At 42.2% G+C, this 23,741-nt stretch overlaps 1 protein-coding gene across 1 annotated transcript; it reads right to left on the reverse strand.

The window, feature by feature from the left end:
* Positions 1–3,945: 3,945 nt before the first annotated feature.
* Positions 3,946–22,905, reverse strand: LOC129546415 (uncharacterized). Its single transcript, XM_055411343.2, has 4 exons — positions 22,730–22,905; positions 17,689–17,746; positions 12,594–12,720; positions 3,946–11,794 (listed from the first exon to the last, which is right to left on the reverse strand). Exons 2-4 carry the CDS (start codon positions 17,716–17,718, stop codon positions 10,293–10,295), a joined length of 1,659 nt encoding a protein of 552 aa, XP_055267318.2. The 5' UTR covers positions 17,719–17,746; positions 22,730–22,905; the 3' UTR covers positions 3,946–10,292.
* Positions 22,906–23,741: the final 836 nt, after the last annotated feature.

The raw sequence follows: 23,741 nt of genomic DNA on the forward strand, positions 1-23,741 counted from the left end.
ATGGGGGCATCGGGGAGAGCAATGGGTGTGGGGGAGAATCCAAGTCCACAGACCAGGCCTTTGCTTTGGAGCATTTGACTTGCATGACTGTAAGTAATAGATGACGGTGTTTGTCTCCCATTATTTAAAAATAACCTGGATGAGGTGGTAGAGTGTATTCCATTGGCTTACCATTTTATTCTTGATGCAGGCAAGCCTGGACTGTACTTTCATACTCCATACATGGTCAGCAAATTAATGAGAAGAACACAAAATGAAACTAGTACACCTCTGGTATGGCCTTCACTTTAGGGGATTGACGCGTGCAGGGGTCCTTTGCCCTGGAAGAGTGGGAAGGGATCTGGCCAGGAACAGCAGAGGGCAGAGGCAGAGTCCTCCACCCGGACAGTGCTCCTCACCCTCACAAAGTGGTGAGTTGGGACTCAACTGGGACCACAGTTGAGCTCATCCAGGGGGTAGCTGCTTGAGGCTGAGTAGACCCACTTCGGAAATAAAGCCTAAAATCAGGAGAAAAAAGGAGAAGCCAAAATGCTGTTCTGTAGCGTTTAGTATTATATCGTCCATTCTACCCATTGAGAGTTTTGTATTTCATATTCTAATTTGTAATCCCTACACAGATAACTCCAGTTCTTTTATATTTAAATTGCTTACATTAATTCTGATTGCAGGCAATGTTTCTGGATCCAACTACCGCCCCACAGCTACTCCTCACTGAGATCTCAGTTTTCTCAGTTCAGGACCAATGGTCGGTCAACCACTGGCAAAAATAGCTTTTGACTTAAACTGTTTTCAACTTGTAAAATTTCCAAAATAAGTGGCCCACACAACTGTAAGCGTTTAATTTAAAACTTGTTAAAGACAGTAACTTAAGCTAAGCAGGAAGCCATCCTGTCATAAGACACAAAGACCCTCAAGCAAGTCTAAACCTGGAAAAGGTACACTTGGGAGGGAATCTAAGGGACGCGCGCACCACATCTCTACCCGGCTGTCATCCCTCCCTCAGTCGTAGCGCAAGCCCCGGATTCCTCACGCCCCGCCCCTTGCTGGTCGTGCTCTGCTCAGGCCCCGCCTACAGCCCTTATGCGCACGCGCAGTTTCTTCCAGACGGGAAGCTGATAGTTCAGAGCACAGGTCACGCTGGGCAGCAAGAGTTAACACTTTACTTTCACTTTTCACTTTCACACATTGGAGAAGGAAATGGCAACCCACTCCAATGTTCTTGCCTGGAGAATCCTAGGGACGGGGGAGCCTGGTGGGCTTCCGTCTATAGGGGGTCGCACAGAGTCGGACACGACTGAAGTGACTCAGCAGCAGCAGCAGCAGCAGCTTGGACCTGCGCCTCACAGTCCTCTTTTCAGACAGACGGTTAACGTTAGCAATTTCAAGGTACGGGGAGGCACCTCCCATCCCCAGCCGCCCGGCGCTCCCCGCCCAAACCGTGGCTCCGTCTTCGCCCCGCCTCTGGCCGGTAGCGCTCCGCTCAGGCCCCGCCTCGGAAGCTGCACCGACAACACCGCCCACACAGCTCCTTGCGGAACCGGGGAGTGCGAAGTCGGGTACGCTGTACCAAGTCTCGTTTCTTGTGTAAATCGGTGCTGCGCGGTACCCCTGACTTCACTTTCAGGACTTTAAATCCTAGCATCCGGCCCTTTGCCCCCAGTGAATCCAGACGTCGCCCTTTCAAGTCAACTATGTTTTCCTTTGGGTTAAAATCACCCTGAGGCGGGTCCCTGAGCCCTTGGCTTTTTTGCCTTCTACTCACGTAAACACCCCCTTTCGAGACATTTTCCTGCTTTAAATCCTTTACCACCTCCGCCTACAACGTCCTCTGCTAAGAGAAAGTGAATTCGATGACGGCATCACCCATCTCGCCCTGTCAGACCTTGGAGGCAGAGCCGGGGCGCCCCGCTCCTGGAGAGGCAGTGTACTCTCCGGAATCCTGGAGAGCCCGCCCCAGTCCTGAGATCCCCTCCCTCCCAGCCCCTCTGTCCTCGCCGGTCCTTCGGCTCCACAGGCCTCCTCTTCCTGTCAGCCCGTCCCGTCACCATACTACGGGGTGCTACCAGGACCTGCCCATGTGACACCGGTGTTCCGTGTCAAATTCAACTCCGTTGGAAAACGGTCCCTTTGGGTCCCAGGGCATCTTATTCAGTCGCCACCCTTGAAAATTTTGGGGCAAAGGGAATCAAGAGAAGCAGATACAGAGCGACTGAGAAACAGAAAAGCATGAGAGAGAACCGATGAGAAGATAGAAGATGGCTCAGGGACTTGTAAAGAAAGAGAAGATAAAATGAAAGCAATTAAGTCCTGATTGAATGTAGCAGGTGAATGAAATAGAGAAATAAAGAGCCCGATCTCCTAAGGTTAGAGAGCAGCAGTGACGAGGAACTTCACACAGGGAGTCGGGAGAGGAGATAAGAGTTGGAACTGTGGCCTTCAGAGTCTCCTGGTGCTGGGAGAGAAAGAGGACTAGCGGCAAGAAGAGCTGAGGAAGAGCAGGAAAGACTTAACACCCTGGGGTGCCAGAGAATGAGGAGGGCGTGTTAGGGAGAAAGAAGCGAAACCACACCTCCAATTCGGAGTGGAATCCAGGGTCTTAATATTGCACAACTGGTCTCAGGACTTAATGATGCTCAGGTTCTTTAATTTACATCGCAGTGCGGACGGAATTCAGTAAGAGGAAAAGTGATAGGTAAGTAGTACATTTATTGAGAGAAATACACATTCCACAGGACCTCCCAGGAGGCACCAGTGGTAAAGAATCGCCTGCCAATGCAGAATCCTTAGGAGACGTGGGTGATATCCTGGGTCAGAAAGATCCCCTGGAGGATGGCATGGCAACTTCCAGTATTCTTGCCCGGATAGTCCCATGAACAAAAGAGCCTGGCGGCCTACAAGTCCAAGGGGTCGCAAGAGTCGGACAGTACTGAGCTGATAAGCATGCGCGCACTTTCCATAGCTACAAAGTAGGTCATCTCAGAAGGTGAGAGGCCCTGTGATAATGCAAGTTCCATATGCAGAATGGAGTCTGTCACAGAAGGTGAAAGTGACCCTGAAATACAAGGTGGTTAGTTTTTAGGGGCTGAGTAATTTCACAGTCTAGAGAGTGGAGTAATTATTTAAGCTATTTCAGGGAGAGATGGAGATTTCTGGGAATTGGGCCATCCCCCAACTTTCTGGCCTTTGACAGTTGGCCTCAGAACTGTCATAGCACCTATGAGCATCTCATTTAGCTAATATGTCACGACGAGCATAGAATGAGGTTCAAGGTTTGCTGGCAGTCAAATCTTCGGCCATCTTGGATCTAACTAGTTATAACTGGGTTTTGTCATAGGCTTAATGGCTAAGTCATTATTTTACGGGTTGTGGCCTATTCCCGTCCCTCCTGTGTCAGGTGTAGGAGAATTAGGGGAAGAAAGGACCAGAAATAACGGAGATTGAGGGCAGTCAGGTTGGGGAGAAAGAGTGCAAGAGGGGAGGGGAACAAGTTGAAGAGTGGGGCAGGACAGGTGTGAGGGAAGAAAGAGGAGGAGAGAAACAGCAGGAGGGTAGACGGGAGCAAAAGGAGACACAGGGATAGAACAGGGAGACAGGATAAGGTGGATGAAATGGAATAACCTGGTAGTGCAGGTAGAGGGAGTGGGTAACTGGATCCAGCTGTTTGGATATGGATGATTAAGTTGTGATGTAGGAGTTGTGTCTTTAGAATCTAGTACATTAAAATTTGTTTAAATCATACAGATTGAGGGTGAGAACTGCAAAATACCTGTCTATAGGTCTTGTGCATCTTGTAATTATTTGAGAAGATAACTTCCATTTGCAGTGTTTATTCAGTGGGGAGTCGGGGTGGCGCGGGGGCAGTGACTTGATTCACTCAGTTGCAGGTCACCCCTTCTTTCCCTTTCTCTGGCACGGAGTAGAGGTCAGAGAAGAGGGCGCCTGGAACAAGAAATGACTGAGCTTATTTCTAAGTTGACCCCTTACAGTGTTTTCCACATCAGCAGCTATGTTTGTACAACTCTGTATTTTTAAATTATTTTACTGAGATTCATTCTCTACTTGTGCACCACACCTAGCGAGTAGCTCCCGCCACCCACTGCAACTAGAGTAAAGCCAAGCAGTAAATACGACCTGGGGCGCAGCCAAAAATAACGAAATAAAATATATTTAAAAGTTTTTTTAAAATACCAAGAAACCATAAGCTATTAAAAATAACTGCTTATGTGCACAGCTGGGACAAATTATGAATAACATACAAAAAGATGAAAACCCAGCTGCAACTGCCACTTCTGAGGTGAGGAGAGCAAAAGCAGTGTCCCCCACCCGCAGCACCACCAAGGAGTTGGGCAGACCAGCTAGGGGCACCCATCCAATCTGCTCCTACTCTGCCCCCAGTTCAGTTCAGTTCAGTCGCTCAGTCGTCTCCGACTTTCCGCGACCCCATGAATCACAGCACGCCAGGCCTCCCTGTCCATCACCAACTCCCGGAGTTCACTCAAACCCATGTCCACAGAGTCGGTGATGCCATCCAGCCATCTCATTCTTGGTCGTCCCCTTCTCCTCCCGCCCCCAACCCTTCCCAGCATCAGAGTCTTTTCCAGTGAGTCAATTCGTCGCATGAGGTGGCCAAAGTATTGCAGTTTCAGCTTTAGCCTCAGTCCTTCCAATGAACACCCAGGATTGATCTCCTTTAGAATGGACTGGTTGGATCTCCTTGCAGTCCAAGGGACTCTCAAGAGTCTTCTCCAGCACCACAGTTCAAAAGCATCAATTCTTCGGCGATCAGCTTTCTTCACAGTCCAACTCTCACATCCATACATGACCATGGGCAAGCCAGGCTTCAGCAATATGTGAACCGTGAACTCCCAGATGTTCAAGCAGGTTTTAGAAAAGGCAGAGGCACCAGAGATCAAATTGCCAACATCCACTGGATCATGGAGAAAGCAAGAGAGTTCCAGAAAAACATCTATTTCTGCTTCATTGACTATGCCAAAGCCTTTGACTGTGTGGATCACAATAAACTGTGGAACATTCTGAAAGAGATGGGAATACCAGACCACCTGACCTGCCTCTTGAGAAACCTGTATGCAGGTCAGGAAGCAACAGTCAGAACTGTACATGGAACAACAGACTGGTTCCAAATAGGAAAGGGAGTGCGTCAAGGCTGTATACTGTCACCTTGCTTATTTAACTTATATGCAGAGTACATCATGAGGAACGCTGGGCTGGAAGAAGCACAAGCTGGAATCAAGATTGCTGGGAGAAATATCAATAATCTCAGATATGCAGATGACACTACCCTTATGGCAGAAAGTGAAGAGGAACTCAAAAGCCTCTTGATGAAAGTAAAAGAGGAGAGTGAAAAGGCTGGCTTGAAGCTCAACATTCAGAAAACAAAGATCATGGCATCTGGTCCCATCACTTCATGGGAAATAGATGGAAAAACAGTGGAAACAGTGTCAGACTTTATTTTTGGGGGCTCCAAAATCACTCTGCCCCCACCTTCACCCAATTTAAGAGACCAGCTCACCCAGCCTCAGGGAGCGAGAAAGTCACCTGTTTCTTGTTCTCACCTGTGCTGCAGTTCAGATCCGTTGCTCAGTCATGTCCGACTCAGCGACCCCATGGACTGCAGCACTCCAGGCTTCCCTGTCCGTCACCAACTCCTGGAGTTTACTCAAACTCATGTCCATCAAGTTAGTGATGCCATCCAACCATCTCATCCTCTGTCATCCCCTTCTCCTCCTGCCTTCAATCTTTCCCAGCACAGGATCCTTTCCAATGAGTCAGTTCTTCGCATTAGGTAGCCAAAGTATTGGAGTTTTGGCCTCAGCATCAGTCCTTCCAGTGAATATTCAGAACTGATTTCCTTTAGGATGGAGTTTGGATCGCCTTGCAGTCCAAGGGAGTTCCAATAAAGCTCTGCCTGAATTCCTCGCCTGGCCTGTTACCAATTTCTACTGATTAAAGAGTCTAAAAACCCAGGTCGGTAACAAATCCAATCTATCCTTTAACAACTGTGCAGAGAGGACTTGCGGGGACAGTCAACTTATTTGGACATTTTAGTTTATAGCTCACTAATTGAGCAGATCACTTAAAGGAAGAAAGAAGCTACTGAATAATAAACTGGTTAAACTAGGATCTGACTGTCAAAATATGATCAACATCCTTACCACATGCAGAGTAAAGTTATCTACCAGACATCAGAGAATAGTTCCAATACAGAACACGAATAGAAAGCATATAAACCTCATCATCTGGACAATGAAATTTAGAGTGAAAATAATTTGGACATTTAAAACACACCCAACGGCTTCTGAGATTAAAACAAGTGTGAAGACACGTCAACGGTCAAGACTCGACCAGCCATCGAAGAAAGCGGGTGATGTCCAACAGTTCTGAGGGGCTGGTGTGGGTAGGAGAGTCACAGCAGGAACACGTCGCGGCAAAAGGTCCGTGTCTACACGGACCGAAGGCAGAAACCCGGTACCGGTACCTGCCTCAATGTTATTTAAAGTGGAACCCGACCCAGACTCCCGGGGCTCAAACCTAGTTTTCGGGCGACGCCGCGAGAGGACTCAAAGCGAGAGGGAGGACCGCGTTCGGCGGTTTTAATGTACCAGGAGCCCCTCGAAATCTGAGCGTAGGGAAAGGGGGCCTGAAGATTGCATACCCAGGTCAGTTTGGGACCAAAAAAACCGAGGCTAACGCCGGAAGGCGCCCATCGACGGCGAGAACAGCTTCCGGGTCTACATTTAAGTGCGCGTGCGCATGGGCGGGGCGAGGTTAGGAGGGCCGATGGGCTGGTGTCCGTGAAGGGGCGCAGCCCAAGGGTGCGGTCTACCCTACGAATCTGCCCCTGGGGGGCTTCTGATCTTTCCTCTCCTCTTCGGACAGGCTCTGCTTCTCTACTTTGGCTCTAAGGATTCCTTTAAAGCCATTGTGGTGTCAGTTTGTCTTTTAGAACATTCTGCATACCAGTCAAATAATGCATATTATATCGCCTCCAGAGAGAATAGAAACCCTCCCTTTTAACGGTACCACTTAAAGATGTCTCTTGGATATGACAGGAACATACACTGTTATGACAGCTAATAAACATTCAAGATCCTTCAATGCCATTCAGAAGCATATATGCTGAGGATCCTATAAAGATTATTCTTGTAATCATTACTTTAAATTTTCTAACGTTGAAGTTTCATAATTAACTTGTTATTTATAACCTTTTGAATTTTTCTTATAACTCAAAGGTGTCATTATATAGTAACAACACTGAACTTATCTAACTCTGGAAAATGCCGTATCATCGGCTCCCAAGACTTCACTGTAAAACATTACCTGATCAACTGTGAGTCAGATCACCTGCTCATTCATTCCTCACATGGCATTTTTTTCCTCTACACTTACTTAGTCCTCAGTAAAAATGAAAAGTTTTTTTTCTGATGGTTGAGACTTTGTAGATTTTCTGGTTGGAGCCCTCTCTCTGTTGTAATAATCATCTGGAATATAGTCTCTCTAAATTTGACAGTGGTGAGTATTTCAGTTGTTTCATCTGTGCTCAAAAATGTACATACACTCTTTAGTTTTCTAGCATAGGGTTTAATGTATATATACACAGGTCAAATGAAAGACCTGTATTTTCACATTTTTGATCACTAATAATTTACATCTGTTTCTTAATATTACAGGAGACATTTAAAAATCTATTGCCATTGAGGAAACATCCTTTTCTTGTGAATATGCCCATTCTGCTGCCTTTAAATTATTATTAAAACAAAACTCATCAGGAACAAAATGGACTCATGAATGTCTATAGTCAGTTTCTCCTGTAGTGATCTGTGTTTGCTGAAAAGTTCCACTATAACTCCATGCTGAAATATCTTTCTTGTCACCATGACCAGCTAGCAATATTGCATAATACACAGTAAACTACCTTATAAAGATCCCAAAATCTAACCTACTCACTAGATCTTTTACAAATATAAGGATATATCTTCTATTCGTGTGTGCCATGCTAAGACATTTTGCTTATTTGTATGTGAAAATATTTGAATATGCTAATTACCCTATCCAAACATTACCATATTTCAAATGATTACCATTTCCTGCATATGGTATCTTTCACATGTAAGGATGTGAGAACATATACCTTGCAGCAGATGTTAAGAAACAGATATTGCCATAAAAGTTAGTGAGTATAGCAATGACATTATTTGATAGTTGATAATCTAGCTTTACTTTCTATACAGTTCATATTAAAGAGAATATACACCCTACATAATGCCCTAAGAAATACTGCAAACATGGTAATACTTCAGGTAAAAGTAAATCCCAATGTCTTCATGTCTTACAGGCTTTGTTATCCACATTTGACAAAACATTCCAAGATAAAGAACACAGAAAAGAGCTAAGCTATAATTTTAAAATAACCCTCAAAATGAATGTATAGATAATCTGAAATTACATTTAGACATTATTGATTTGAGTTTTTTATAAGTTTATTATGATAAGTTTTTCTCAAAGATATTTGAAGGTAATTCATCACGAGTGTGGAATAAAGTATTTTAAACAATACAGTTCTCATTAAAAGGAAAAAAATTATTTCTTTTCTCTTTTTATTGTACCCATATGAGATTATGGATGCTAAGTAGACTTAATGATTTCACAATACATGTAAGTCAGACCATTCTGCTATACAGTTTAAAGTTGATATATGTCAATTATAAAACTGGGATGAGGGAATGAGTTTTAAAAAGGTAAATAAACACCTTAGCAAAAAATAACAATGTCATCTATAAAACAATTTTTTTAAACATTGCTCTTTTTAGAGCAACGGTTAGTGACCGAAAGCATCATATACAATAGTCCTCCAATCCTCAAACCCCAAATCTTGTTCTTATCAGTCTCTGAAACTGATGACGAACAGAATGAACAGTGATGAATAAAAACAGAAAGGCTGTTCTGGTGGGTATCCATATGACATTGTTCATTATAATCAAGGAGAGTCTTGTATTTCATACTGTAGTGTGTAATCCCTCCATAGATAAAAATCACACGTTAATTCTGTAATTCAAAGTATTCATTCAAATGATCTGTTTCACATGTGTGATTTAGGGTAGGTTCTTCCCTGGTGGCTCAGACAGTAAAGCATCTGCCTATAATGTGAGAGACCCAGGTTCGATCCCTGGGTTGGGAAGATCCCCTAGAGAAGGAAATGGCAGCCCACTCCAGTACTCTTGCCTGGAAAATCCCATGGACGGAGAAGCCTGGTAGGTTACAGTCCATGGGGTCGCAGAGTCAGACATGACTGAGCGACTTCACTTTCACTTTTCTTTCTACCTTTACCATTTCACATATGTTTTCAAGTATATACGTGTAGAGTGTTTATAACAGTCCCTTAACAGTCCCTTACTGTCCTTTTGATGTCTGCAGGTTTAGTATAAATAACAAAAATTCAATCAAGTAAATATTAAAGATCATATACATTAGTTTTATATGGTTTCTAAGGTTGAATCTCTTTTATTGAAATATAATTGATTATAACTGTTCATTTAGGCTGTACTACATACATGAGGAAACATTTGCTTTATAAAAACAATTACAATGATGTGTGTGGCCATCTATCCTCTATGTCATTACAATATTTTTGAACATCTTCCTTACACAGGATATAACAGTCCCATGACATATATAAATACCTAGGAGTTTGTACGGCTTGATCTTCTTCATCTCTTTTACCTGGAACTACACCATCCTTCCTTCTGGCAACAACCAGGGATTTGTTCTTCATTATCTATGAATCTGTTTTCACTGTGTTTTGTTTCTAATATTCCACATATAAGGAGATCATGCAGTATTTGTCTTTCTACATCTGACTTCTTTCACTTAGTATAATCCTCTAGATCCATCCATGTTGTTGCAAATGGCCAGACTTCTTTATTTATGGCTGAGTAATATTCCTCTGTGTGTGTGTGTATGTGTGCACGCGCCTTGCACACAACACATCTCCTCTAATTTTTCATCTATTAATGGACATTTAAGTTGCTTCCATATCTTGGCTATTGGAAATAATGCTACAGTGAATATTAAGAGTGCCTATATCTTCTCAAATGAGTGTTTTTCTGTTCTGCCAGTAAATGGCCAGAAGTGCGAAATGGGGCTCACATAACAGGTTTTTTGTTTTTTAATTTCTGAGAATCTTTTGTACTGTTTTGCATAAATGATGCACCAATTTACAATACCAGCAACAAGGCCCAAGAGTACCCTTTTCTCTACAACACTACCAATACTTGTTATTCATTGTCTTTCTGATAATAACTATAATGTGATATCTCACTGACCTTGTGATTTGCATTTCCCTGATGATTAATGATGCTGAGCATCTTTTCATGTGTATGCTGGGCATCTGTATGTGTTCTTCCACCCTGATAGAGTCCCATTAGCTGAGTAAGGCTGGAATACACGCATAAATTTTGTCTGAATTGTTTTAACTTTGAGCTTTGAATAAAAGCGTTGCCACATGTGTGAGGCATATGTTTGTTTTCAGTGTGTATTTTCAGATGCCTCGTGAGGCTTGCAAACTGGGTATAAGCTTTGCCACACTCATTACATTTATAAGGTTTTTCTCCAGTGTGGATGGTTTTATGTTGCGTAAGATATGAATGCCTTGTAAGGGCTTTTCCACACTCATCACATTTGTAAAGTTTCTCTCCAGTATGAGTTCTCTCATGACCCCAAAGCTGCGACCGTTCAATAAAAGCTTTATCACATTTATTACATTTAAAAGGTTTTTCTCCAGTATGAATTCTCTGGTGTGCCATAAGGTTTGAACGCTGGGTAAAATGCTTGCCACACTCATTACATTTGTGTGGTTTCTCTCCAGCATGCATCTTCTGATGTCTGCTCAGGTGTGAAAATTGGGTAAAAGCTTTGCCACATTCATTGCATTTGTAAGGTTTCTCTCCAGTGTGCATCCTCTGATGATTTGCAAGATGTGAATTTCGACTAAAGACCTTGCCACAGACATCACATTTATATGCTTTCTCTTCCGCATGCACTCTCTGATGTGCTATAAGGTGGGACTGGTGGTTAAAGGCTTTGCCACAGTCACTACATCTGTAAGGTTTCTGGCCAGAGTGAATTCTCTTGTGATTTGTGAGGTTTGATTTTTTGCTAAAGGCCTTCCCACAGTCATTACAGTTGTAAGATTTTTCTCGAGTGTGTGTTCTCCTGTATTGTGCAGATAACACAGTGGTTTCCACACTAGGAGGAATTTGATGAAGTGGGGAAACTGAGGAACCATTGCTGACTGACTTCTCAACTTGAGTACCTCCAAACATTTTCTCCTCAGTTGTAAATCTCTGCAGTTCAGCCACCTGTGCCTGCAGTCTTGCTTCAGTTCTACTGTCCAAACACTTTATATTGTTTCCACCGATGATTATGTTATCGTTCACTGTTAACAAATTTCTTATGAATGGCTTGTCATGCATGTAATATTCATAAGTATTACTTCTTACAGAAACACTCTGAGGAAAATCAGTTAAGGATTTATTATCCTGATCTTCCCTCTGACTGCGATTTTTGTTGTGGTTCAAAAGCACTTTGTCGTTTCTTCCATCACATCCCCACTCACTCTCACTCTCCTGCATATTTTCACAGATTTCCTTGAGGTCAAAATCCTTGATGCCATAAGTTTCATTTTTCTCTAATGTCATTAGGTGGCATAATTCTCCTTTATTGATGTCCTCTTTTGGGGATGATAATTCCTTGATTGCAAATGTGGCAGAATAGCTTCCTATTACATAGAGTTGGAAAATATTTCATGTTGAATTAGATACTTACACAAAAAATAATACAATGATCACAGAAGTTCTTCAATCATGGTCTTCAAACACTACTATGATAGTTTCTTTTAGTTTTCTTTTTATACTTTTTCCAGCATTAATATTTTCTCTTATCTCAGATAATACAATTTCAAGTACATACAATGTACAACGCACAGTTTTTTGCCTTATAACTTGGATAATTAAATGACACTCCATAAGTAGAAAGTCTATGTATGTACTGGCTTACAGAACTGGAGGCATGAAATCGTAATTGCGATTTGAGACTGTCTTCCCTAATCCCTAATCTTTATAATACTGCTTAATCACATGTGAACATGATGCAACAAAGAATATTTTTACAAATCTATACATCACAATAATTGATACATTTTCATAAATCATGATAAATCTAGCAAGTAACTTAATAAATAACCGCAATTATACAAAATAATAGTCTCTGGAATTCTAAAAGACTCTTAAGTACAAAAAAATTTTTTTTCATTCCAGAAGGAACACATGATAGTTAAAGTAAAAAGTATCTTGAGAAGCACTGACTTTTGAAATATTAGGCTCAGGTCAACACACATATGTATAAAGTTTAAGAATTAAGGAAAACTGTCTGAAATCTCAACTATGGGATTTCATGGAGTATCAATTATATGGCAAAAATATACACATACAGTGTACAATAAATGTTTTGGAAACTTGTTACCTAAGGTCAGAGAGAACATCTATATGGGAAAAAAATTACAAAGACATTTTCCTCACCCAGAGAGAGCAGGTTCCTGTAGGTCTCCAGCATCACATCCCTGTACAAGGCCCTCTGAGTAGGATCCAGGCATTCCCACTCTTCCTGAGTGAATTCTACGGCCACATCCTTGAATGTAAACAGTCCCTGAAAGGAAACATTTCACCAAGTGAACAGGGAGAGAGTTCTGAAAATCAGTCTTACAGAATCAGACATGTAAGGACTGGCTTGGCTGATGAATGTTCTCAGTGATCCATGTAAGATAATTCTGAGCAAGTTACAATCCTCCAATTTTTTTTTTTAACTGAGGTGAACTCATATTAACAAATTTAGCCACTTTTAAAGGACCATTCAGTGACACTTAGTACATTTACAATGTTGAACATCACCTCTTTCTCATTCAAAAATATTTCAATCATCCCCAAAGGAAATCTTACCCATTCAGCAGTTGTTTCTTTCTTCCCCATTTGCTATCAGTCCCTGGACACCACTAATGCTTTATCTCACTAGATGTACCTCTTTGGGATATTTACATATAAGTAGAATAGCATAAAATGTAACCTTTTGTCTGATTTCTCCTGTGAATATACACATACATTTTAGGATTATTTGTTCTACTTTTGTGAAAAATGTCATGGGTAATTTGATACGGATCACATTAAATGTGTAGATGATTTGAGTAGTTTGGCCATTTAAACCATATTCATTCTTCCAAGTCAGAAGAAAATGTAGATTTGTTAATTTTTTAACAAAAAGAGTGCTTAAGCCTATATGACTATCAGCCTAAAGAAAGTAGATATAGGAACATACTTGAACATACTTGAAAAACAGGATAACTTGAACAGGAACACACTTGAACATACTTGAAAAGTAGGATAACCATAAACCAAAAACTATTTCACAAAAACCAAAAGAAACAGAACACAAGCATAATATAAAAGGAAATCATCAAACTGCAAAAGGAGAAACAGAGAGAAAAACAAAAAAGAAATACAGAATCAACTGGAAAACAAGGTTTAAATTGGCAGTATATACCTATCCTGAAAGATGATGCTGTGAAAGTGCTGCACTCAATATGCCAGCAAATTTGGAAAACTCAGCAATGGCCACAGGACTGGAAAAGGTCAGTCTTCATTCCAATCCCAAAGAAAGGCAATGCCAAAGAATGCTCAAACTACCGCACAATTGCACTCATCTCACACGCTAGTAAAGTCATGCTCAAAATTCTCCAAGCTAGGCTTCAGCAATATGTGAATCGTGAACTTCCAGATGTTCAAGCAGGTTTTAGAAAAGGCAGAGGCACCAGAGATCAAATTGCCAACATCCGCTGGATTATGGAGAAAGCAAGAGAGTTCCAGAAAAACATCTATTTCTGCTTCATCGACTATGCCAAGGCCTTTGACTGTGTGGATCACAATAAACTGTGGAAAATTCTGAAAGAGATGGGAATACCAGACCACCTGACCTGCCTCTTGAGAAACCTGTATGCATGTCAGGAAGCAACAGTCAGAACTGGACATGGAACAACAGACTGGTTCCAAATAGGAAAAGGAGTACGTCAAGGTTGTATATTGTCACCTTGCTTATTTAACTTATATGCAGAGTACATCATGAGGAACGCTGGGCTGGAAGAAGCACAAGCTGGAATCAAGATTGCCGGGAGAAATATCAATAATCTCAGATATGCAGATGACACCACCCTTATGGCAGAAACTGAAGAGGAACTCAAAAGCCTCTTGATGAAAGTGAAAGAGGAGAGTGAAAAGGTTGGCTTGAAGCTCAACATTCAGAAAACGAAGATCATGGCATCTGGTCCCATCACTTCTTGGGAAATAGATGGGGAAACAGTGGAAACAGTGTCAGACTTTATTTTTTTGGGCTCCAAAATCACTGCAGATGCTGACTGCAGCCATGAAATTAAAAGACGCTTGCTCCTTGGAAGGAAAGTTATGACCAGCCTAGATAGCATATTAAAGAGGCATTACTTTGCCAACCAAGGTCCGTCTAGTCAAGGCTATGGTTTTTCCCGTGGTCATGTATGGATGTGAGAGTTGGACTATGAAGAAAGCTGATCGCCAAAGAATTGATGCTTTTGAACTGTGGTGCTGGAGAAGACTCTTGAGAGTCCCTTGGACTGCAAGGAGATCCAACCAGTCCATTCTAGAGGAGATCAATCCTGGGTGTTCATTGGAAGAACTGATGCTAAAGCTGAAACTCCAATACTTTGGCCACCTCATGCGACGAGTTGACTCACTGGAAAAGACTCTGATGCTGGGAGCGATTGGGGGAGGAGGAGCCGGGGACGACAGAGAATGAGGTGGCTGGATGGCATCACCGACTCAATGGACATGAGTTTGAGTGAAGTCCGGGAGTTGGTGATGAACAGGGAAGCCTGGCGTGCTGTGGTTCATGGGGTCGCTAAGAGTCGGACACGACTGAGCGACTGAACTGAACTGAACCTATCTATTAATAATTACCTTTAATGTCAATGGACTTGAATGCTCCAATAAAAGACACAGAGTGACAGACTGGATTGAAAAACTTGAGCATACCATATGCTGCCTACAAGAGACCCACTTTAGATGTGAAAAAGAATGCAGTATTGATATATACTATAACGTGGCTGAACCAAAAAAATTACTTTTCTTAGGTCTGCCTTCCAAAGCAATAGAAATAAAAGTAAAAATAAACAGATTGGACCAATCAAACTCAGGAGGTTTTGTATAACAAAAGGTTTTGTATAATCATCAACAAAACAAAAAAGACAACCTACAGACCAGGAGAAAATACCTTCAAATGATGCAACCAACAAGTGCCTAATTTCCAAAATATACAGATATCTCACACAATTCAAAAACAAAACACAACCCAATCGAAAAGTGGGCAGAAGATCTAAATAGACATTTCATGAAAGAAGACATACATATGGGCAAAAGGTACCTGAAGAGACATTCGACATCATTAATTATCAGAGAAATACAAACCAAAACTAAAATGACGTACACCTCACTTCACACTGATCAGAATGGTCATTGCTAAAAAGTCTACAAATGACAAATGCTGGAGAGAGTGTGGAGAAAAGGGAACCCTCCTACACTGTTGGTAGGAATGTAAGCTGACAAAGCCATTATGGAAAACAGTATGGAGGTTCTTCAAAAAATTAAAAATACAGTTGTCATATGATACAGCAATCCCACCCCCTGGAAATATATGTGGACAAAACTATAATTCAAAAAGTTACATACACCCCTATGTTCAAAGCAGCACTATTCACAATAGCCAAGACATGGAAACAACATAAATGTCCACTGACGGATGAATGGCTAAACAAGATGTCATGCATCCATACAATGGAATACTATGCAGCCATAAAAAGAATGAAGCCATTTCATTTGCAAGAACATGGATGCAACTAGAGATTATCATACTAAGTAACTCAGAGAAAGACAAATACCATATGGTATCACTTATATGTGGATTCTAAAATATAACACAAATGAACCTATCTACCAAACTGATACAAATTCACCAACAGAGAACAGACTTGTGGTTGCCAAGGGGGAGGTGGGTTGGGGAGAATGGATTGAAAGTTTGGAACTAGCAGATGCAAACCATTCTATATAGAATGGATAAATAACAAGGTCATACTATACAGCACAGAGAACTATCATCAATATCTTGTAATAATGGAAAAGAATACAAAAAATAATGTATGTGTGTGTGTGTATATATATATAATGAATCACTTTAATGTACACCAGACGACATATCATTGTGAATCAACTACACTTCAATTTTTTTTTTTAAAGAGACTACTCTTTTAAGAAAAAAAAGATACTCTTTTTTCTGTGAATGTTTCTGGCATTCTTTCAAAAAGAAGAATAGACTGGGACTTCCCTGGGAGTCCAGTGGTTAAGAATCCACCTTCCAATGCAGAGCACTCGGGTTCGATCCCTGGTAAGGGAAGTAAAATCCCACATGTTGTGGGGCTACTAAGACCACTCACTCTGGAGCCTGAGCACCAAAACTAGAGAGAAGCCCATGTGCCATCTCTAAGACCTGACACAGCCAAATAATTAATTAAAAAATAAAAAAGAAATAGACAATAGATGGATGGGTTTAGCTGTAGACTCAGTCTATCACTTTGATCTATATTACCCTTCTCATGCTGAAAACACAGGTTTGTTTACCTCTGGTTTGCAGTATGGTTTGATGCTGCCCTCCAACTCTGTTCTTTTTCACATTTATTTTGGGTATTTGGGGTCCACACCTATTCAAAATGAATTTTAGGACCAGGGTCACATTTGTATAAAATTGACTGCTGGGTTTCTGACAGGGATTGTTTTAAATCTTTGTATCACTCTGGCGAGTACTGCCATCTTAACTACTCTAAGTCTTCCAATCAGCAATCACAGAATATTTTGATATTTATTTTTCTTTCAACTCTTTCATCAATACTTGTCATTTTCATTGTACAAATCTTCCAATTCCTTAAATTAATTCTTACTCTTTCTGATGGTCTTGTGAATGCAATTGTTTTACTTACTTTCAATTTATTGCTAGTGTACAGAAATATTTTAGAGCAAGAAACACACTGATTCACTTCTTTAACTTTTAAAATCTCAAAAAGCATATTTCCCCATCAGTCTTTCATTCTACACCTCCTTGGGTATATACCCACATTAGTATTGCGTAGGCCAAAAAGTTCATTTGAGTTTTTCTAATCTGAACAAACTTTTTGGCCAACCAATACATTACTTATATATGTAGCCTCTTTGGTTTACATGGAGCTGAAAGGGCATGCAGAAGGGTTCTCTGAACAATCCTTACTGCCTACCTCACTGACACCACAGAGCCTACTCCCACCTCCAATCCACGCCTGAGAACAAAACCTTTCACAGAAGGATCGCCTAAAAGGACCCTCTTCGCAAGTTCTAGGTCACTGGTTCACAGTGAAGATCAATCTGCACGCAGATGAGAGGAGATTCAGGGAAGGCCCTGTGTGTGTGATTAAATACTTTAGGCTGGAAACTTCATGGACAGAGAAGTTTAACAAGTCCGAATCATGTCATTTTAGGAAAGAGTTAACAGATCAACAAAGAATATGGTTTTTACCTGGGAAAGCTCCATTCCTTCTTCTTTCATCCTGTTAGATTCTTCAGGTAAGATTATTCTGTATGAGGAACATATGTTGTTTAGTGCTTACAATCAACATACCCCCCCCTGCTCTGCCACAAAGATACCACAAGGAGAACCTTAATGTAGGGAAAGATGGTCCTTTGCTGCCAATTTTAACAGGAAGGATCCAGGGACAATAAATTTCTACAGGAAGACCAATTAGTAAGTTTTTCACCCACTTCAGGAAGCCCTTTCCTGCTGCCAAAACACACACTCCGCTGCAATTGCATCACCCTTCGTCCATTTGGCACTCAGCCCAAGGAACCTGCCTCCTCCAAGTTCTTTCTTCCAGGTGGCCAGCATCTAATGACTGGTTGATACAGAATATGGAAGTTGCCTTTATGTTAACTGAAAGCAACTCTGGAGGGTAACCCCAGTTCTAGAGCTCCCTGTGAGCTACAATGAACAACTGAGATTTTTGTCCTGAGGGTGATGGGAAACCATAAAAGGATTTAATGCCAAGGATGACACAATCAAATTTATGGTTCACCCCTGATTCAGAGATAGAGAAAGACAAGCTGAGAAAAAGATATGCCTCTATCTCTGGGCCTATGCCTCTGTTTCTTTCTTAAGTGTTTTCCGTAACTGCTGCAGGACTGGAACACATTTGAAGTTTTAACATACAGCAAACTGGTCTGCTCTGGGTTACAGGTGAGTACACTGAGGCTCAGAGCAGGAGTAATTTTATAAAGTTACCCTGAAAAAGTCTGAGTTGAGTAAGCAGAACTGGGTTGAAGTGGCAGTCTGGACAGACTTAAGTAGAAAGGGTTTGTCCTAATTCCAGATTAACTTTCATGTTCCTGAGCAAGACCAACTTCTTTTTCATGGGTTTAATTAATTTCAAACATTTAATTCCTTTTTTCCAAAAACATTATAATCAAAAAATATAAAATGACAAATAGTTATTACTCCAGAAACATAAGAAAGAAGGTCACCCACAGAGATGTGCTCTGAATAATTTCTTCATCATGAACTGGGCTCTATTGGAACAAAGTTTCACATCAATCTGAGAAAGGCTGGAACCTGGGACCCCCCTACAGCACTGCTCTGTACCTGAACAAATGCATCCTGAGCACAGAATACAAAAAAGCCATAAAGAACTAAAAATAACTGCATACATGCACAGCTGGGGCAAATTATGAACAGTAAGCTACCCGCTCCCGCAGCACCACCACCCCACCACCCCCCCGCCAAAAAAGTGACAAATAGATTCAAGGGATTAGATCTGATAAACAGAGTGCCTGAAGAACTATGGATGGAGGTTCGTGACACTGTACAGGAATCAGTGATCAAAATCATCCTCAAGGGAAAAAAATGCAAAAATGCAAAATGGTTGTCTGAAGAGGCCTTACAAATAGCTGAGAAAAGAAGAGAAGCGAAAGGCATATGAGAAAAGGAAAGACATACCCATTTGAAAACAGAGTTTCAAAGAATAGAAAAGAGAGATAAGAAAGCTTTCCTCAGTGATCAATGCAAAGAAATAGAGGAAAACAATAGAATGGGAAAGACTAGAGATCTCTTCAAGAAAATTAGAGATACATGGGTGGATGGCATCACCGACTCTGTGGACATGAGTTTGAGTGAACTCTGGGAGTTGGTGATGGACAGAGAGGCCTGGCGTGCTGTGATTCATGGGGTCGCGGAGAGTCGGACACAACTGAGCAACTGAACTGAACGGAACTGAATGGAACTTTTCATGCAAAGATGGGCACAATAAAGGACAGAAATGGTATGGACCTAACAGAAGCAGAAGATATCAAGAAGAGGTGGCAAGAATACACAGAAGAACTGTACAAAAAAGATCTTCACGACCAAGATAATCACGATGGTGTGATCACTCACCTAGAGCCAGATATATTGGAATGCCAAGTGAAGTGGGCCTTAGGAAGCATCACTAGGAACAAAGCTAGTGGAGGTGAAGGAATTCCAGCTGAGCTATTTCAAATCCTAAAAGATGATGCTGTGAAAGTGCTTCACTCAATATGCCAGTAAATTTGGAAAACTCAGCAGTGGCCACGGGACTGCAAAAAATCAGTTTTCATTCCAATCCCAAAGAAAGGCAGTGCCAAAGAATGTTCAAACTACTCCACAACTGCATTCACCTCACACGCTAGCAAAATGATGCTCAAAATTCTTCAAGCTGGGCTTCACAGTACATGAACTGAGAAGTTCCAGATGTTCAAGCTGCATTGTGAAAAGGCAGAAAAATAAGAGATCAAACTGCCAACAACCGCTGGATCATAGAAAAAGCAAGAGAATTCCAGAAAAACATCTGCTTTATTGACTATACCAAAGCCTTTGACTGTGTGCATCACAACAAACTGTGGAAAATCCTTAAAGACATGGAAATACCAGACCACCTGACCTGCATCCTGAAAAATCTGTATGCAGGTCAAGAAGCAACAGTTAGAAATGGACATGGAACAACAGACTGATTCCAAATCAGTCAAGGCTGTATATCGTCACCCTGCTTATTTAACTTAAATACAGAGTACATCACGCGAAATGCTGGGCTGGATGAAACACAAGCTGGAATCAAGATTGCCAGGAGAAATATCAATAACATCAGATATACAGATGATACCACCCTTATGGCAAAAAGCAAAGAAGAACTAAAGAGCATCTTGATAAAAGTTAAAGAGGAGAGTGAAAAAGTTGGCTTAAACTCAACATTCAAAAAACTAAGATTGTGGCATCTGGTCCCACCACTTCATGGCAAATAGATGGGGAAACAGTGGAAACAGTAAAGGGGGCTGCAAAATTACTGCAGATGGTGACTGCAGCCATGAAATTAAGACACTTGTTCCTTGGAAGAAAAGCTATGACCAATCTGGACAGCATATTAAAAAGCAGAGACACTACTTTGCCAATAAAGGTCTGTCTAATCAATGCTAAGGTTTTTCCAGTAGCCATGTATGGATGTGAGAGTTGGACTATAAAGAAAGCTGAGCGCCGAAGAATTGATGCCTTTGAACTGTGGTGCTGGAGAAGACTCTTGAAAGTCCCTTGGACTGCAAGGAGATCCAATGAGTCAATCCTAAAGGAAATCAACCCTGAACATTCATTGGAAGGACTGATGCTGAAGCTGAAACGCCAATACTTTGGCCACCTGATGCAAAGAGCTGACTCATTTGAAAAGACCCTGATGCTAGGAAAGATTAAGGGCAGGAGGAGAAGGGGAGGACAGAGAGACAGTTGGATGGCACTGACTTGATTGACATGGGTTTGGGCAAGCTCCCGGAGTTGGTGATGGACAGGGAAGCCTGGCGTGCTGCAGTCCTTGGATTACAAAGAGTCAACTGAGCGACTGAACTGAAGACACAAATAGGCCAAAACCCAACTGCCACTTCTGAGGTGCTGAGAACAAAAGCAGGATACTGCACAGGATCTCTGCACACAGCATCACCAAGCGGGTCGGCAGACCATCTAAGCCACACCTCCAATCAGACCTACTAATCCACCCCAACTCCCACCCCATTTAAGGAACCAGTCCTGCCTCCCATCAGGGAACAAGCAAGGGCAAATGTTTCTTTTTCTTGTTCACTTGTCTTCAGCACAAATCCCAGTAAAGCTTTGCCTGAATTCCTTGCCTGGTCTGTTATCAGTTCCTATTGAGTAGAGCCCAAGAACTCAGATCGGTAACAAATCCAGCCCATCCTTTAACATCTGCATAGAGAGAATTTGAGGGAACAATCTATTTATTTGGACACTTCAGAGCTCACTAATTGAGCTGATCAGTTAAGGCAAGAAAGAAGCTACTGAATATTAAACTGGTTAAACTAGGTTTTGAGTGTTAAAAGGTGATCAACATCCTTTCCACATGCACAGTAAAGTTATCTACCAGACAGCAAATAGAGCTGATGTCTATTCAGAATAGTTTCAATACAGAATACAGTAGAAAGCATATAAACCTGGTAACCTGAACAATAAAATTTACAGTAAAAATAATTTGGATATTTAAGACATATCCAATGGTTCCTGAGATTAAAGCTAAAATAAGTGTGAGGATTCATCAAATTTAGAAAAGATTGACAGGAGCCACAGAACAAAGGGGGTGATCGCAACAGTACTGGTAATGGCCCGTTTTAAAAGAACTCTGTGGTAACATAGATTCTTTCCCCATTTCTTACAAGGGAAGAGAACGACTTGGAACCAAGTCTCTGCCCTCTGGAAGGCCTGGGATTGCAAACTGAGTCATCATCTGAATTAAAAATTAGAAAATGCAGATGCCTCAAACACCTGCTTTTGCAACCATCACTTTCCTCTGCATAATTTAAACATGTCAACAAACTTTAAACAAATATAGCTTATAGAGACACTACTTATTACTTCATAACTTAATATTCCACATTGAATCAACCCAATATTCAGCTGGGTTTGGGTTTTCCGCTTTCGCCACCACTGTGTGCTTTGTTCTCTATGTCTCCCCCCGGGTCCTTCTGTTTCTCTCCTTTTGTGTCCTTTTCTGTGTTTCCCCCTCTGATTATAGGCATCATTTTGTTTCCCTCCCTCTCTATTCCTCCTCCCACAGACTATCAGGAGGCCTCACTCTGTTGAAATCTCTGTTCAATCCCTGTAATTCTTTCTCCCCAAACGTTCTGATGCCTCGCTAACTGCACATACGTCTGCTTCAATATTCCCTCTCTGCTCTCCTAGAAGGGAAGTCAAGGGAGATCCACCTCCTGAGTGAGGACTTGTTATAACGGAATAGGGCGGAGGGCGAGGGGAGAGCGGAAGGAGCCGGGAGTCCGCCAAAGGGTTGAGAGAGGTAATCAAAGCAGGAAAACAGCGCTGCAGGCGTTTAGCGTCAATATGGATCGAACGCAGAAAGCTTGGGCCGGTACGTGAGTCGGAGCGATTTTAACCGGAACCGGGCCCGGACTCCGGGGACCGAGCCGAGCCTCCTGGCGATGTCGCCACAGGAGGTAGGGGCGGTCTCAGAGCGAGAGCGACAACTGGGTTCAGAGGTTTACGTTACCGGGAGACGCCCGAAACCAAGCTGTGGAGAGGGCCTGAACTCCGCAGAGCGCAGTAACGAACTAAACAACCAAGTCACTAAGCCGAGAGCGTCAGTCTTTCCTCGGGATACACTTCCGTGTCCGGAGGGAATTGCGCATGCGCACCGTTGGGCCTGGGCAGGACCGCTAACGGGCGCCCGTCTCTGACGTCAGGGTGGACGGAGGCTGTGTCCCTGGAGGGCCGGAGCCTGCAGACGCCTAGTCTCGTCCTGGGAGATTCTTGTCTCTTTCTCCTTTCCGAACGGGCTCTGCGTTTCTACTTTGGATCCTTTGAACGTGTCCGGTGTCCTTTGGAGCCAGGCTCGGTGAGGAATTAGAGAGCCGGGACACTTCTGTTTGAAGTGGCCGGTTAACAACGGTTTATGTGAAAACAGCGAGCGGATAGACACAGATCGTCTGAGCACCCAAGCTCTCTAGCGCTGGGACGTGGGGGCGGGGCTTGGCACTGTGGGCGGAGCTTGGATTCTCGCCCTTCTGAGACCCCAGGCAGTTAGAGCTGCTTCTTAAGCGACCGCGTGAGTTTTAGACCGGGTGATGGAAACTGGGAGTAACTGGAAATGCGAAATTGTACCTGTGTGGAATGTGCAATTTTATACTCACTTCCCTTCGGAGCGTTACTTTTTCTTTTGTTCCCCATTCACTTGGAGCCATCAAAAATAAGAATTTGAGGGTTGGGGGGTCATTTCCTGTTGATATATAGGATTCCAGGTTTTCAGTGCCTTCCGGGAACAGATCCCAGAAGCCGGGCGACAGAAAAAAAAAAAAAAAAAGGAAAATTTTGCACCCCAAACATGTCTGGCTGAGGGACTGCTTTGGAGACTGTGAGCAAGTAATTGGCTAGTCAGGTGCTTGAGAACCAAGCCTTAGTAAATAAAGCAACCATATTTTAATTATCTTTTAAAGAATGCACAAACTACTGCACAATGGCACACATCTTACACGCTAGCAAAGTAATGCTTAAAATTCTCCAAC

This window comes from Moschus berezovskii, chromosome 22 (genome assembly GCF_049115385.1).
Source record: "Moschus berezovskii isolate FMDL1 chromosome 22, NW_MosBer_1.0, whole genome shotgun sequence".
NCBI lineage: Eukaryota > Metazoa > Chordata > Mammalia > Artiodactyla > Moschidae > Moschus > Moschus berezovskii.